This window comes from Hydra vulgaris, chromosome 03, assembly GCF_038396675.1.
Source record: "Hydra vulgaris chromosome 03, alternate assembly HydraT2T_AEP".
NCBI lineage: Eukaryota > Metazoa > Cnidaria > Hydrozoa > Anthoathecata > Hydridae > Hydra > Hydra vulgaris.
The window spans coordinates 9637501-9653701 of NC_088922.1; the positions used below are offsets into that span (position 1 = coordinate 9637501).

The 16201-nt window shown below is 25.5% G+C and overlaps 2 protein-coding genes across 3 annotated transcripts in view; both read left to right on the forward strand.

Moving 5' to 3' along the window:
- LOC105848440 (vesicle transport protein SFT2A) overlaps nt 1–4738 on the forward strand; it is a 39185-nt gene extending 34447 nt beyond the window's left edge. For both annotated transcript variants that reach the window (XM_065792276.1, XM_065792277.1), the window contains exons 7-8: nt 1265–1294; nt 3958–4738. In XM_065792276.1, the coding sequence (XP_065648348.1) occupies nt 1265–1294; nt 3958–3997 (70 nt within the window). In that variant the 3' untranslated portion in view covers nt 3998–4738. The remainder of the gene's footprint in view (nt 1–1264; nt 1295–3957) is intronic.
- A 186-nt stretch (nt 4739–4924) lies between these two features.
- LOC101237336 (centrosomal protein of 85 kDa-like) overlaps nt 4925–16201 on the forward strand; it is a 32646-nt gene continuing 21369 nt past the window's right edge. The window contains exons 1-8 of the mRNA XM_065792280.1: nt 4925–5034; nt 5381–5572; nt 5703–5811; nt 6973–7185; nt 7303–7393; nt 8000–8076; nt 11583–11658; nt 12003–12098. Of these exons, the coding sequence (XP_065648352.1) occupies nt 4980–5034; nt 5381–5572; nt 5703–5811; nt 6973–7185; nt 7303–7393; nt 8000–8076; nt 11583–11658; nt 12003–12098 (909 nt within the window). The 5' untranslated portion in view covers nt 4925–4979. The remainder of the gene's footprint in view (nt 5035–5380; nt 5573–5702; nt 5812–6972; nt 7186–7302; nt 7394–7999; nt 8077–11582; nt 11659–12002; nt 12099–16201) is intronic.

The following is a 16201-nucleotide window of genomic DNA, read 5'->3' on the forward strand; positions in this document are numbered from 1 at the left end:
ATAGTTAAACAGTTAAACAAAACAATCAAATTATTGCACTTAGAATAAATTTCTTTGCTACAAGAAAGAAATTGTTGAGGAAGGATTTGAGGAAGATTTGAGGGAGTCAAAACTATTCTGATTGTTTCAAAGTTTGTAATGATAGTTATACTTCTTTTGGTAATTCAATTTTATTTAAGGCATATCTATGCAATACGCAGTCTTAATAGATTTGTTAAGCTAACCCAATTGACCGCGTTGTCTAAAAACAGACTGAGTTTGTTTTTAAAGGTTATCTATTTCCTATTATTTTTACTTGTTGTATTGAAACAACCTGTTTTTTTTAAAAAAAACAAAAAAGTTTTTAAAACAAAATATTTTTATTTTCAAAAGCATTTTTTATTTTATCTATGACTTTTATTGAATGTTTCTGAAAATATTCATCCACATTTTTTTTTAAAGAATAGTTCTGTGCTATGTCATTTATTAGTATTACATTAAAACAAATTTTTTAAATAAATAATTGAATAAAAAAGATTTTTATTAGCAGCATAAGCACCGTATGTAGTTTCCAACATAAGCACAGTGTGTAGTTATCAACATAAGCACCGTGTGTAGTTACCAACATAAGCACAGTGTGTAGTTATCAACATCAGCACAGTGCGTAGTTATCAACATAAGCACATTGTTTAGTTAACAACATAAGCACAGTGTGTAGTTACCAACATAAGCACAGTGTGTAGTTATCAACATAACCAACCTGTGTAGTTATCAACATAAGCACCATGTGTAGTTATCAACATAAGCACAGAGTGTAGTTATCAACATAAGCACCCTGTGTAGTTATCAACATAAGCACAGTGTGTAGTTACCAATATAAGCACCATGTGTAGTGCAACTTGTTTTTATTTATTTGTAAGTAAAAATCTTGTCTCTGAAGCAGCTTCAAATAATGGATTTTTACAATTTTGTTTTTGGAATGAGAAACCTCAGTTAATGATTAAGGTCACAGTTGAAAGATTGCTTACTTCAATTAATGATTAAGGTCACAGTTTAAACATTGCTTACTTCAGTTAATGATTAAGGTTACAGTTTGAAACATTGTTTACTTTACAAACTGCTTAAAGACAAATAAAGTTTATAAATAAATGAAATGGAAAATTAACTCAAAGATAAAAAAGATTCAATAAATCTGTAGATGGAAAAAAAATTATCTTTTTTATCTACTAATTGAAAAAAAATTTTATTCCAATATATTTTGTAATATATTTTGTTTTTTAACTAGGTATTGTTTGTCCTACATACCTTTTGCCAGGTATATTTATTTAGTTTTTATTCAACTATGGTTTTTATGAAATTTTTTTTATTTATTGTTTATATAATTTTCTTCTAAGAAAGTTTGACATTTTTCGAGTCTTTGAGCAGTTAAAACTTATTGATTTTGTAATTACCTTTGTTGTTTTTTATCATTTTGAATTTGTGATTACCTTTGTTGTTTGTAAGTGTTAGTTTTCTTTCATTACAAGTCTTGTTAAGTTATTTTAATTAATAAAAAATATTATCGCAAAAGAAGCCAAGTACTTCAATTAAGCAACTGTACAGTTATTGTAATTTGCATCCTAATGTTTTAATTAAGGACATCCTAGAGTATTTTGTTGCCTCTAATCACCCCAAAAAAACCACTCAATGTTTTGTGGTGAAACGGAAAAAAAGTGAATCAACATTTAGTAAGCCTGGAAAGAGGGAGCTATATTTATTCTTTTGTATCTGCCAACTTTTTACACAAAACAAATATATTTTTATATATCTGTGTGATAGTTGTGAGAAATAAATGTTTTCTCTGTTAGAGATTTTAATGTGCGTTGTCAAGGCTATTTAAGAAGGTATTTGTTACAACTTTGAAATTGTTTGCATGAATGAGGTATCAATCAATCAATATATTTGTGAAATAGTTGATAGATCAATATATTTTTGAAATAGTTAATAGAATATCAATCAATATATTTCTGAAATATTATTTCACAGTTTACAATTAGTACATGTACTAATTTTAAGTAAAAACCTTACAAATAAAAGCTAATAAATATATTGTTAATGCTAATATTAATATTAATTGTCCACAGCAGTAACAAAACAAACATTAAAAGTTGTAGTAGTAAAAATAATAATAATTAATAATAATAATAATAATAATAATAATAATAAAAGTGATAGTAGTAACAATAATAGTTGATAACAATAAAAATGATAGTAATAAAAATAAAATTATAATAATAAAAATAAAATGATGAAAATCAAAATAGAATTATACAATTTATTACAAGTATTTTAGTTAAGTTTTCTCTTTTAGTTAAGTTCTCTCAATAAGTTAATTCAATAATTTGAATTAAACTATAGCACCTAACAGAATTAAACATAAAAAACGATCATTACCACTAAATTGTTTTAAACTATCTTTTACAAATAATTTCATTCCTAAAAGTACATTTTTATCCCTAGCATATTACTTCTTGCAGAACTCATCACATCTACTTTATCATCTATTTGATTTGCATCTATTTGATTTGCAAAATCTTTACTTGTTCTTGAGAAAAATTATTATTTGTTATTGTTAGTTTCTTGAGAAAAGTTATTATTTGTTTTCGCTAGTTTCTTGAGACTTGTGGAAAATTTTTGTGTCATTAATTAAGGCAGTTCTAACATTCTCTCATACATGAGTCTGACTTGATTAACTCTCATAAGTTACTATTTACATAAAAAATCTTTTATAATTTTTTACATTCCAGTGAGACTGGGTAAATTATCTCAACTACTTCATCTTCTATTGTTCTGTTCTTAATTAAACTCTTCTTACTTAAGCTATAAGAATGTTGTTTGTATTCCTAACTTAGTAAATGGCAATCCTCTTACTGAGTCCTCAGCTTCGTATTTTCTATGATTATTTTATATATACACACACAGATATATATATATATATGTATATATATATATATATATATATATATATATATATATATATATATATATATATATATATATATATATATATATATATATATAACTACAAAATTGATAATAAACAATATAATGGAAAAAGGTATGCCAAGCAAAAAAAACAGTAATTGAATTTTTGAAATTTGAAAAAAGATTTATTTCTTTTAAATAAATATATAGATAATAAAAAAGCACTAGAGACCTTTCACTATTTTCATCAGTAGTGCTATGTTTAATGCTTTATCAAATTTTTTTATATATTACTGTAGAAAGTTAGATAATAGAAAAATTAAATTGCTATATTGTAACTATGAGTTACCATTGTAACATTTTTTTAAAAAAGGAAGTCTCAATTAATGTGTCATGTTTTTGTTTATGTAAATGACTTTCATATGACAACAAATTTGTTGTCATATGAAAGTCATTTACATAAACAAGTACTACCAGGAACGTGGTGGGGATCGAACTCGGAACCTCTCGCTTATGAAGCGAGCGCTTTACCACTACACCACTACCGCATATATATATATATATATAGAAAATTCTTCAGTTAAGCAGCGTAAAAAAAAACATATTTGCTTTTTTGCGCTTGTCACAAATACGTCTGAACATGGGTTGATACATCTTTAATAAGTTTAATAAGTATGTCCGGTGTAATGCACATTTTAACATATAAAAAAAACCATTTATTCAAGGGTCTGGGTTAAGGTTTAGGATTAGTTATCAAGTTAAAACAATCTTATCCTTATCTTATCCCTATTCAGACTGTTGTGACCTTCAATCTGAACTTAAACATGACACTCATTACCCTAAACCTTGCTCTCACTTGATCTATTTTTTTTATTTATTAAAGGGTGCTTTGTTTCAGATGTAATTGCAAAAAGCCCAAAAAGAGTATACAAATAACTTTAATTTACACTGCTTACTGAAGGATTACCTATATACATGTTTGGCACTTCAATAATTTTTACCTTTCTCTTTTAGAGATGCTGTAAAAAAGTGTATTGAATCTTGTCTTGGTTAAGATTGGCATCTTGAACTTAATTTTTTTTTTTTATACTTTATTTTTATTTATAATTGAACTTTAATAAATATTTTTGATGTTAATTGTTATAAAATAATTGAGTTGTTATTATTGAAAACATAAAAGCAAAAATATAATAGTTACTTTCAATAAATATTTTTAAATTGTATTTGAAAGTTTGTTGCTGAAGTTTGAAAGTTTATTGCTTAAGTTTATTATTATTTTATTATACATTTAGCACTTATTTAGCAATTAAAAAATTTTAAAATTGGCTTTGACAATTACTTTCGTTTTTAATTTAATAGCATTACTCTATTTTTAATTTTATATTTAAAAGTTTTTTTTATTTTTTGTTTTGTTTTAATTTTTGCTTTAAATACACTTGTTTTTTTTTGTTTGTTTTAATTTTGACAGTTAAAAAGCTTTAAAATGAAACTGCAGAAGTTGTTTAATGTAAATTTTTTTTTAAATAGTTCACAATAAACACCTCAAAGATTTTTAAATCCATAAACCAATGTTTACATTATTTTAAAATACTGACATTTGCTTCGTATTTTTCTGTGTGCGACTTTTTGGTTAAATAGTTTTTAGTGTGCTTGACTTTTTGGTTTAATAATTTTTTGTGTGTTCCATTTTTTGGTTAAATAGTTTTACAAATAAATTTTTATGATATAAGTTTTGTTTTTATGAGTGTAGATACATTTATCAATAATATATGTGAAAATACATTTTTACATAGTACTTTTCTCACTCTTTTTTTTTACTATTATAATGAAAAACCTGTTGTTCAGTTTTTTAATATGGTAATTATGTTAATTATGTAATTATGTTATCTAATTTTATTTGGTTGAATAATTTTCTAATAATGTTTTTAAATTTTTTATTTTTCGATATAGAATCGATAATGTATATAAAATATTTAAAATATTATTTACTTTTTTCAGTTTTAAATACTTCATGAATATTGGTTTATTTTCATGTAATGGATAATGGAGATCCTTTTGTGGAACTGATCCCACAGGATATAACAATTTCAGGTTTATTGATATCATAATTAGTAGGTCTCTTCAGAAAAAATGTCTACAGTGATATGTTTCTTTATATCACACACAGTGATGTGTCTGTTTAATAACAGTAGAAACATGGTTTTACCTTATTTTAATGATTGTATTTTTTTTTATGTTTTAAGTTTGTTCTAAATTGTTTTAAAGTTTAATAGCTACTTTAAAAATTTATGTGAAAGATGATTTGAACAAATCTCTTGTTTGTTTTATGGTGTGCATATTATAACTTTGTTTTTTTTTATTTTCCCAAGAAATTTTATTTGCTTATTTAAAGAAAATTTAGTTTGATTTTGAAAAAGATATTTCTCATTTACATTAGCTCCCTCTTTAATTGAAAAAAACAGTTCATCTTCAGTTTCACAAGACAAATATGGTGTACAAAATGTTTTTGTCACACCTTGCAAGTTTTCTACGTCTCTGGGTGAAAGAAGAAATTTGATAACTAAAAAGGATGTGACTGAAGCAACAAATGGAATAACTGTACTTGATCAAAATTTGTCATCTCAGAAAAGTTAGTAATTTTTTGGTTTGTGAGTTACATTTTATGGTTTTAATTTACTTATTTAAAAGAAATTATAAAAAAATAAAATTTTTTTGATATAAGTAAAAGATTTTCATTTGAAAAATGCTTATTTTTTTAGCAAACTTGGTTCTTTCTTCACAACAAGATTATTTAAAAATTGATCACTTTCAAGAATTGTTTGCTGTCAAGAACAATATTATAGAACAAAAAGACATAATTATGCAAAAGTGAGATTTTTTTTATTATTACTAATAATGAAATATAAAAAAAAGTTGGTAGAAAAAATTTTTAATACATAGTCTCGATAGTTTTGAAGCAATGTTCTATTTACAGAATATAGTTGAAATAAAGAAATCAACAGTTTATAATTTTCCTTACTTTAATTTGGAGTTTTGCAATATATTGAATTTTGTAAAGGAATAAATTTTATACTATTTAGTCTAAAAGATTCAAAAACTAAAAATTTTAACCAACTGCCTTCCTGCTAAATTTTTTAAATTTTTATAATTGTTTGAAATAATATTTAATTTTGTTAAACTACAAGGGTTGAATTAAGCAATCGTGATATGTGATATGTGGAAAATTATCTAGTCTTCAAAATTTTAATTTATGCAAAACTGTGTACATTGTTTTCATAGAGCAAATTAGCTTAAATTTGTTAGTAAATAAGTTATAAAAACAAAACAAAACACTAAAACTAAACAAAACAAAACTTACAACTAGAAAAGTAATAGCACTTTTCAAATATAACTTGAAGTATTTGTGATATGACTTAGAGTTGACACACTTTAAATTGCATTTCTTATTTCTTCTTGTTTTGTTACATGGTTTATGATATATGTATGTGTGTATATATGTATATATATATATATATATATATATATATATATATATATATATATATATATATATATATATATATATATATATATATATATATATATATATATATAATATTTATTTAAAAACTATAAATATGCAATTAAAAGTTAAAGTAACTGCTTGCAAAAAAAAATTGGGTTGTTCGAATTGTCTTATCCTATACTGGATTAACTAATGTGACTTTTTTTTTTGTATTTAAAGTTCCAAGAAAAGAGTAAACTCTGTGGAATAAAGGATATATAATATAATTGATATTCTTTTTGTAACTTCAAATTTGTTTAAAAAAACAACAAAATGAGTTAGTAAAAATAACAAATTTTTTTAATATAATTTAGAATAAAAACTTGAATTTGAATTTCCTTCTATTAATTGTTTTAATTTGCCAACTAATGGTGCTTCAATTTAAAAAAAAATTAAAATTATTTGAATTTTTTATCTAAGAGTCTTTTTAAAATAATGTTTAACCAAATTGAAATGTTAAATAGAAAAAGAGTAAACTGTTTTAGACAAAAAACTATTATCAACCAACTTCGTCAAACAAACTTAGAACTAGAAGAGCTTCTCATTCAAAAGCAAGAGGAGATTCAAGCTAGTGGTTTAGAGTCTCTTGTAATGCAAGTTCGAGAATACAAATATGAAAATAGTCAGTTAAAACAAAAACTTACACAAGTAAACAACTCCAAGTATTCAGAAGTAGAAAAGCTTCAAAAGAAATTAGGGTTAAATTTTTGTTTATTTTTAAAATTATTTTTATTTTAGTATATTTAATCATTTAATAAAAATTATATGTTTTTTTAGAAAGTGTAAATATGATAGTTTTATGGATGTTTTTTTAGAGAGTGTGAGTATGAACACGGCAAATTAAAAACTGCTCTGAAGGAAATGGAAATATCAAAAGTTACAGAAATATCAAAATTACAACAGCAGGTTGTTGAATTATATCTACATTTTTAGTTTTTTTACTGTTAATTGGTTCTTAAAAACTAGAATTTAAATTTGTGTTTAAAGATGTTTACATACTTCTTTCAAACCTCACTACATCCCTGCATTAGATTGTTAAAAAAATTTTCTCCATACAATGTAGTTGTTTCATTTTGTCTAAGTTAACTTTTATCAAAGGTCGTGTTTTGGTCACATAATGTTGAGAGTTGTAATAATTTAAAAAAAGTCTTCAACTGCAGTGGCACCTCATCCTTGAGGAGGTGAATGTTAATAAAAATATTTATTCCCCTTTTTGTGGACATTATAAAGTATATAAATTTAGTATTGAAGTAAATCTGTTTAAATTTAATAATAAATTTAGTTCATTTAAAAATTTTTAGTTTTTTAACAAAAATGAAATATAAATGTAATATATAAATGTATTATTTTAAAAAATGCACTTGTTTAAAAGTGTCACATTTAAATTAAATCATTTATTAAGTTGTTGTTTTTTTTTAATTAAAATTGAGCAAAAATATATGTCTCAAATTTACTCGTGAGGTAAACATTGATATGATTTTAACATTGCTTTTTTTCTTTATTAAATTGAAGTTAGAAATGAAAGAACACATTTTATTAATGGAACAAAGAAAAAGTGAAACATATCTTAAAGAGCTTAAAGAAGCTAAGTATGTTTATATTTGTTAAATATATTTTTTTTTTAAGTTTTTGAGTGTATAGATGAAGTTTTTAAGTATAAAATGAATTATAAGAAGATTTTTATGAAATGTTTAATGATAAATTATGAAATGTGAAAAATAATTTGAAATATAAATATTTGAAAAAATAATTCAAAGCGATTAAAGCATATTTTAAAATAAAAGTTTGTGCATGTGAAATAAGGGTTTGTGTATATGAAATAAGAGTGTTTGTGTGTGATAAATAAGAGTGTATGCATCAGTGTAGATGTGCATCAGGGTATATCAGTGCTCAGTTTTTTGATTTTTTTGTTTGTTTTAGAAACTCTCTAAAGAGTTTAATGTTGTGTTTTTATATGCAGATGATCTATGCTTGATTTCAAAATTAGAAGACATTAGAAGTAGTAGGTCAAATATGACAACAGTATTCTATCCAAGGACTAATAATAGATTTATTGAGGTTAAGATTAGAGCCAGGAGTACGAAAATGTTGAGCACATAAAAAAAGAGATAATTTTAGCAGATGCTAACTTTGCAATGAATTGGTTTCTATGAGAGTTCAGTAGTGAAAAATAATTAAAGAAGACATAAAGTAGAGACTAAGAGTGTTGTTATTTTTTAATAAAAGAATATTAACAATACTAAAATAATTATCAGCAGTAAACTGAGTTTTGTTTTCGTTAAAATTCATAAGCAGGGCTTGGCAAATTTTTTTTTTTTTAAACATTGATGTTCGTCTAACATTGATGTTTATTGGCAAACATTTATAGTTTTTCAAATTGTAAGTGACCATGAGCAATATTACATTGGCGTGTATGATTTTGAAACTTAATTTTTATTTGTTATTTCAATTATGTTAAAAAGGGAAAATTTGTTTTATTTAAAGTCTAAATGAAAATAATAGGAAAAATAACCCTTTATTTAAATTCTATATAAAAGGATATAGTAAGGCCACAAGCTGCAGAAGAAAGTCTTCTGCAGCATGTTAGCCTTACAATATTCCTTTTACATTTTTACAAAGGTCATCTCCAATTTTCTCTACTACTACTGCTGCTGCTGCTACTACTACTACTTCTGCTGCTGCTGCTGCTGCTGCTGCTGCTGCTGCTGCTGCTACTACTACTACTACTGTAGTAATACTTAACTGAATCTTGTTCTTTAAGTTCTTCTCTTTACAGTCTAGTAACTCCCAACTTTAATTGGAGTTTTTTTTTAATGGGAGATTGCAATTTTGTTGAAGACCATTTTGTTTGCAGACTTTTTGAAGCTAATTTATTTTAAAAAGAGTTACTGGAAATGAAGGAGAGTTTTCTCTGTCAAGAACAACTTCTATAGTTAAACTAGAATAGAAGGATTAAATAGTTTTAAAAACATTCCCAGATACACAATATGAAGAGAACTTATTGAGAAGATTAGCATGTCAGACTATTTTGATATATCATCACCAATAGCCCTTCCCTCAGCCTTTGCTTCAATCTAATGATCTTTTTAAATTAATTAATGAGTGTGATTTAAAAAACCAAATTTTCACTTTTGTTAATGACAACATAAAATATTTGTGTATATATATATATATTTTATAAATATGTGTGTATATTTAAAGAGGTGTGTGTGTGTATACTTTAAAGAGGTGTGTGTGTATATTTTTTGAAAATAAGAAAATATAATTAATAAAAATCATAAATCAAAGCAATCAAAAATAACTGGTGTTCCCTCAAAAATGGAACTCCACAAAATACTATGGCTAATGTGCATATTTTTAAATAATAACATATGATATGTTTATATAAACGAGACAATATCTAATTACACAAAAAAGATGTATTGTTCAAAAATAATTTTTTATTTATTTATAAAAATGAGCTCAAAAAAGTAGATTTAAGAAAATGCATGTACAAATTCTACAAAAATAACATTACACAAGGAAAACTGTTAACTTATAATCATTTTAAAGCAGAAAATGTTCCGAAAATAACTGTTTGTATCATATAATTAAAGACTGAGTGCAGAAAATAAAAAATTTGATAAGAAATGGCACAAAAATGACAAAAAGTAAAGTTAACCAGCTTGCTACTTATTTTGAAAATAATCCCAAAGCAATAATTAGAAGAGCAGTGTAAAAATTCAAAATTTTGATCACACTCATAAATTGCTAATAACAAAGACAATCATCAAATATCGTCACCGGTAATCAAAGGCAAAACAGTCTTAGCAACAAAAAGCTGTCGCTCGCCCTAAATGCAGACAATTGTATAAAAAGTTTTATAACAAAAATTTTATTTTTGATGACAAATCTTATCTTTACCAAACTCCGCAGTTGTTGGGTATTACTCCAGTGACCCTAAAAATGCTTCTCCAAACCTCAAGTACAAAAGAAAAGCTAAGTTCAAAAGCAAAGTATCGTTATGGCTTGCAATTAGTCTTAAAGGTATGACTAGACCAGTAATCTATAAACAAAATACTATTCTATTAACAAATTATTCTGTTAACAAAAACACATACAAAAAAAAAAGATTGTATTGAAAATATTTTGCTTTCAATCATTTATGAACAATATCTTGATGACAATTATGTTTTTTGGCGTAACTTAACTTCGGCTCATGCCAAAAATCTTGTTGCTTTTCTGGATACTGAAAGTATCAATTATGTTCTTAAGAAAGATAATCCTTCTAATTGTCCTGAAATAAGGCATTGCCCTTATCTCAGGACAGTTAGCAGGATAGCAGTTAGTAGGCAATCATAGACTTTTGAGGTTATTTGAAAGGTTTAGTCTACAAGGGAAAGTGGGAAGCCAAAAATGTTCAAAAATTAATTGGAAGAATCAAGTATCGTTAAAAAAAAATCGCTTCAGAGATAGTGCAGCAGTTTTTGAGCTCAACTAAAGGAAGATTTAATGCAGTTCCACTTGAAGGATTACCAGAAAAGAATTTTAAAGAAAAATAAAAACCCTTAATTTTTATGTTTTTTAAGTTTTAACATCATGTTAAAACCTTCACATGTAAGTTTTAACATCATGTCAACATCTTTTACTAAATTTTAATTTTGATTTATAATTTTATTTAGTTATATAAATTTTTATATTTCTTGGAAGAAGTTTTTAAAATAAAATCATCACTAGATGTCTATTTCAGTGTTTTTATATCATAACTCATTACATGAAGCTTATACTTAAAAGGTTATAGTCATATAGGTAGTAAAAATGTCCGTAACCTAATGTTCACATCATGTGAAAGATAGTGAAAATGTCATAACCTAATGTTCATGTGTTTTTTTTATTAATAAGGAATTCTAATATCTATTTAATTATTATTTGCACTGGAAATTATCGATTCTTAAACTGTTTTAAGAAAGAGCAAAAAATTCTGCTTTTTAAAATAGTTTTTTAACTTATTTAGTATTTTATTTATAATTAATTTTGTAAACTTTAATTATTTTTTTTAATCTTATTTTATTTGTATGCTGTCTATGCTTATTTATTTTAGTGTTTTTATTTTAAGGCAGGAAAATACAAAACTACAACTTTATCTTGAAGAGCTTCCAACTTCTGATGAATACAAAAGTGTTAAGAATGAAGTAAATATACAGTTTCTATGTTATATAAAATTAAAGTTTGAAAATCTTTTATATTTATGCTTGATTTGAGTTTAAGTTTTGATTGATAAGAAAGATAGTAGCATACACAAATAATGTATGTTGTATAGTGAATATATGTATGTAAAACACTTTTTTTGTTTATGTTAAACATGTATATTCCTTATGTAAAGTGCATCTTGTCTTGTACTCATTTAAAGCACATCTAGTCTTACTTAGGTGGAGCACACATTTTGTTAATTGTATTCAATTTTTATTTTGATTATAAGGTATAGTGTGAAGCACACATGTTGTTAATTGTGTTCAATTTTTACTCTAATTATAAGGTAAAATCCTTAAAAAAAGATAAAGATAATGCAATGGATGAAATTGATTTTATAAAGAAGAAAAATGCAGAATTAAGAGAGGAAATATCTAAAAAGGTTTTTTTTTTGTTTGTTTGTTTGTTAAGAAAAACACCAAAAATGATAAAAAATTATATTTTTGGTTTGTTTATATAATACTTTGTTGAGCTTTTAGTTTTTAAAGTTTATAAAAATCATATTTTTTTTATTACACTGATTAACAAATAGAATTAAATAAAAAATGTGTTTTTTATTTTGACTTGCTTCCGAAATAAAATTAGAATATTATCACATTAAAGAAAAAAAGATGTAAAGATTTCAAATAAATACAAACTAGTGCTGTTTAATTAGTCTGATTGTAACATGTACATTAAAATGACAAGAATGCATAAAATTTCAAATAGGCATATATTCAACTAGGTATTAAGCAGTGCTTATTGAGGTCTTGTAAACTAAAAGCGCTTCATGGTTTTGAATTTTCTTTTATAGCTGCAATTAGTTTCTCTAAGTTAAAACCAACAAAAATTTTCTATTGTTTAGATGGAATCAACCTTGATATTCATGAGTAAGATGTCTTGATAAAATTCTTTTTCTTATTTATCACTTAGTGGTTCTAAGGAAAAATGTTTCATTTCAATAATCAACTTATCAATTAGATTGATGATTTTTAAACAAACTTTTCAATGACAGAATTAAACCATTTTATGCCTGCAACTCCAGTTCATTACGAGCAAAGGTTGTTATTATGCACTACTTTGTGTATTTATGCTTCAAATTCCAAATTATTCCTAGTTAAATGTGACAAAGCAGACAATCTTTAGTAGCTTCACAAAAGGTTGATGGTGTACATTGTGCTTGCCTACAACAAACTTAATTTGAAGATGTTGGTCCTTCACCTTTTAGCGAGCCTTGTAATTATGACGCTCAGAGGTACAAGAAAATCATTTACTTAGTATAATCTATCTGCATTCTCCAAAGAAGTCCAACTACCTGAAGATCTTTACTAATATTCCAGGTATGTTTGCTGTAGTTAATTACTTTTAGTGTTGCTGTCATAGATTCATACATTATTTTCATTCCTACAACATACACAGCTAGAATGGATGGCTTTACATTCCCATCATATAACATAACAGCTTTAAAAGATCTTTTTCTAGAATCCATAAAAAAACCTCCAATCATCTGTTAAATGCTCGTAACCAAGTTTGTGAAACTAACCATTAGTTTATGCGTAAAAGCATAATACTGTCTCTTTAGCATAAAATGTGGACAGTGTTGCTCTCTAGTCAATGTGGAAACTTTTACAAGGTTAAGATTGACCTGGTTAAAAAGTGTGGCTTTACCTTACCTTCTTTATAAGAACCATCTTTTTGGTCTTCAGCAACACACTGAGCTTCATCTGTACTCTCATTACTTGTAATATTTAGAATCTTTTGTCTAAATACCCCTAATTGTATTTGAACGAAAGATTTTTAGGGCCTAAGGTACTCAGCATCATCAAAGATTAATCTCAGAGCTTATGGACAGTCTAGATACATTATAGCTGATTAGTCACATTGGTTTATGCCACTCCATGGGTGTATAGAAAAGCATTTAACTTTTCTTTTTAAGAGCCATTGTGTTAATCCCAGAATAACATGGTTAGTAATTGTAAGGAGTTACCCATTTATCTTGGTTGCCAAGTTTGATGCAAAGCAACTTTGAAGTTCAGCTTTTAGTCTCTTGGCTAAATTCTTTCTTTGATTATTTGTATTGAACTTTCTACTAATGTAACAAATATTTTTGTAGTGAACTTTTTACTAGTGTAACAAATATTGCTTAGTGGTTAACGCAAACCATGATTAATTTAAATTAATCACATGAACACAAATTGTGGAGAGAAAAAAAAGTATTTCAGACAATGGCCTTTATTGCCACTGCCAGGGGATTTAATAGAGAATTAGAATACCAAAGTTTCAATTTAAAACACTTTAAGCTGCAATTTTTATCTTTACAGTATGTACGTTTTTATTTTACACTATTTCTAATGTAACCTTTTAAAAAAGAAATTCTCTCTAAAACGAAATGATGAGTTTTTCAGAAATGTAAATACAAAAATAAGTTCAAAAAGCAAATAGTAATATATCACTTTTAATTATAAAGTAATTTTCAAAAATCTTTATTTTATATATAGTTTCTTTACAAATGTATATTTTTTAAGTTGTTATGGTACTCCAAAATGACCTAATAGAAGAGCATATTACCAGAAAGTTCACACCTCCTTCCTTACCCATGCCGCTTAACTTGCCAGAGGTGGCCTCAAACCTCAGACCTCTTGATTGGCAGCTATTTTACATGTATATACATATATATATATATATTATATATATATATATATATATATATATATATATATATATATATATTTATTTATTTATATATATACATATATATATATATATATATATATATATATATATATATATATATATATATATATATATATATATATATATATATATATATGTTATAGCATATTTATGTGAGCACTTGCTCACTTTTTTTTGCTTATATAAATCGATATGGCTTATAAAAGAAGAAGAAAACGAAGAATAATTAATGAAAAGATTGCTGCCCCATCCCAAACCCTCAGTCAATGTAGCAGCACTCCACTGCGAGTCAGGATATTTGTCAGTCGATGTATGTACTGAAGCCCCAGGCAGCAGGCTATTTCAGTATGACGTCACACTGCTCATCTAAATCAGCAGTATAAATATATATATATATATATATATATATATATATATATATATATATATATAGAACTCTTATATGTTGTCAGAAAGTTTTTTCCATATTTTGTTGACAAAAAGTAAAAATTAAAATGCAAGACCGGAATTTTTTTTTTTATTAACTGATAGACTGCCTGCCCCAACCAAACCCTCAGTCCCAGTAGCAGCACTCCCTTGCGGGTCAGGCTAAAAGGTAGTAGATGTAGCAGCACTCCGTTGCGAGTCAGGCTATTGGTCAGTCGATGTAGAAGCACTCCCTTACAAGTCAAGCTATAAGATAGTCGGTGTAGCAACACTCCGCGCTCGATTTACAGTAAAAAAAAATAAAAATAAAAACATTTTATTAAAAAAAATAAAAATAAAAACATTGCTTATATTGTTAAAAAATTGTTTATATTGTTAAAAACACTCAAAATGTTTTTAACAGTTCAGTTAAACAAGTCAATTAAAAACATTCAGAATGTTTTTAAAAACATTCTGGTCAATTAAATTTGCGCTTTTGTGGTTTTTTTTTAAAAAAACAGTTAATTTGTAATTAAATTATTGGTTTTGACTTTTGTCTAACACGCAAATGTTGGACGAAAGTCAAAGTAATTAAAAGTGATGTATATGTTGGCGTAAGAATCATTTTTTTCCTTCCGTGCTTTCCAAATGCAACAATCTATAGAACTATATATATATATATATATATATATCTGTGTGTGTGTATAATAACTAAATTTTATGTATGCACACTTAAATGAAATGTTTAAAATAATTTATAAAACTCATAAAGAAAGCAGGATTGATGCTGGTTAGCCATTAGAGCCTCCAATGAGCAATCTTCCAACTTACAGACAGATGATTCAATAACCATACCTTATTTTTAGTACTTAAAGAATGCTTCAAAAGTGAAAAGTAAATTAATCATTCTGTGGAGAGAGTTCATTCTCTGTTGTTCCATTAAAAGCAGTAGCTAAGAAAGATTGCAGACTTGGTTAGAGAGTACTGTCATACAAAGAAATACAAGAATTATATTGATTAGTGACTTCCAATACTAACTTGCAATGATAGGTTAGAAAAAATGTCTAGTGTATTTTTGTTTTTTGTATGTCATATTTTTTAGCTTAGTGATAAGCTAAACAAAATTAATTATTCAGAGCATAAATATTTTTATATGATAAGTTAAATACTAAATAAAAAAGTTTATAATTTCATATTAGTTTTATGTTTTTATGTGATCATACTAGTTTTTCTGTTATTTTATTTTTTTTTAATTTAAAATTGAAATTATTTTATCAGATTCAAAATATTTTTATTATTTTAAACAATTTTTTATTTAGATCTGTGAAGTGTAAGAATACTTCGGATTGCAAGACAATCCAAAGAATGTCTCTCTAAAAAGGTAAATAATTTGAAACAATCAAAAAT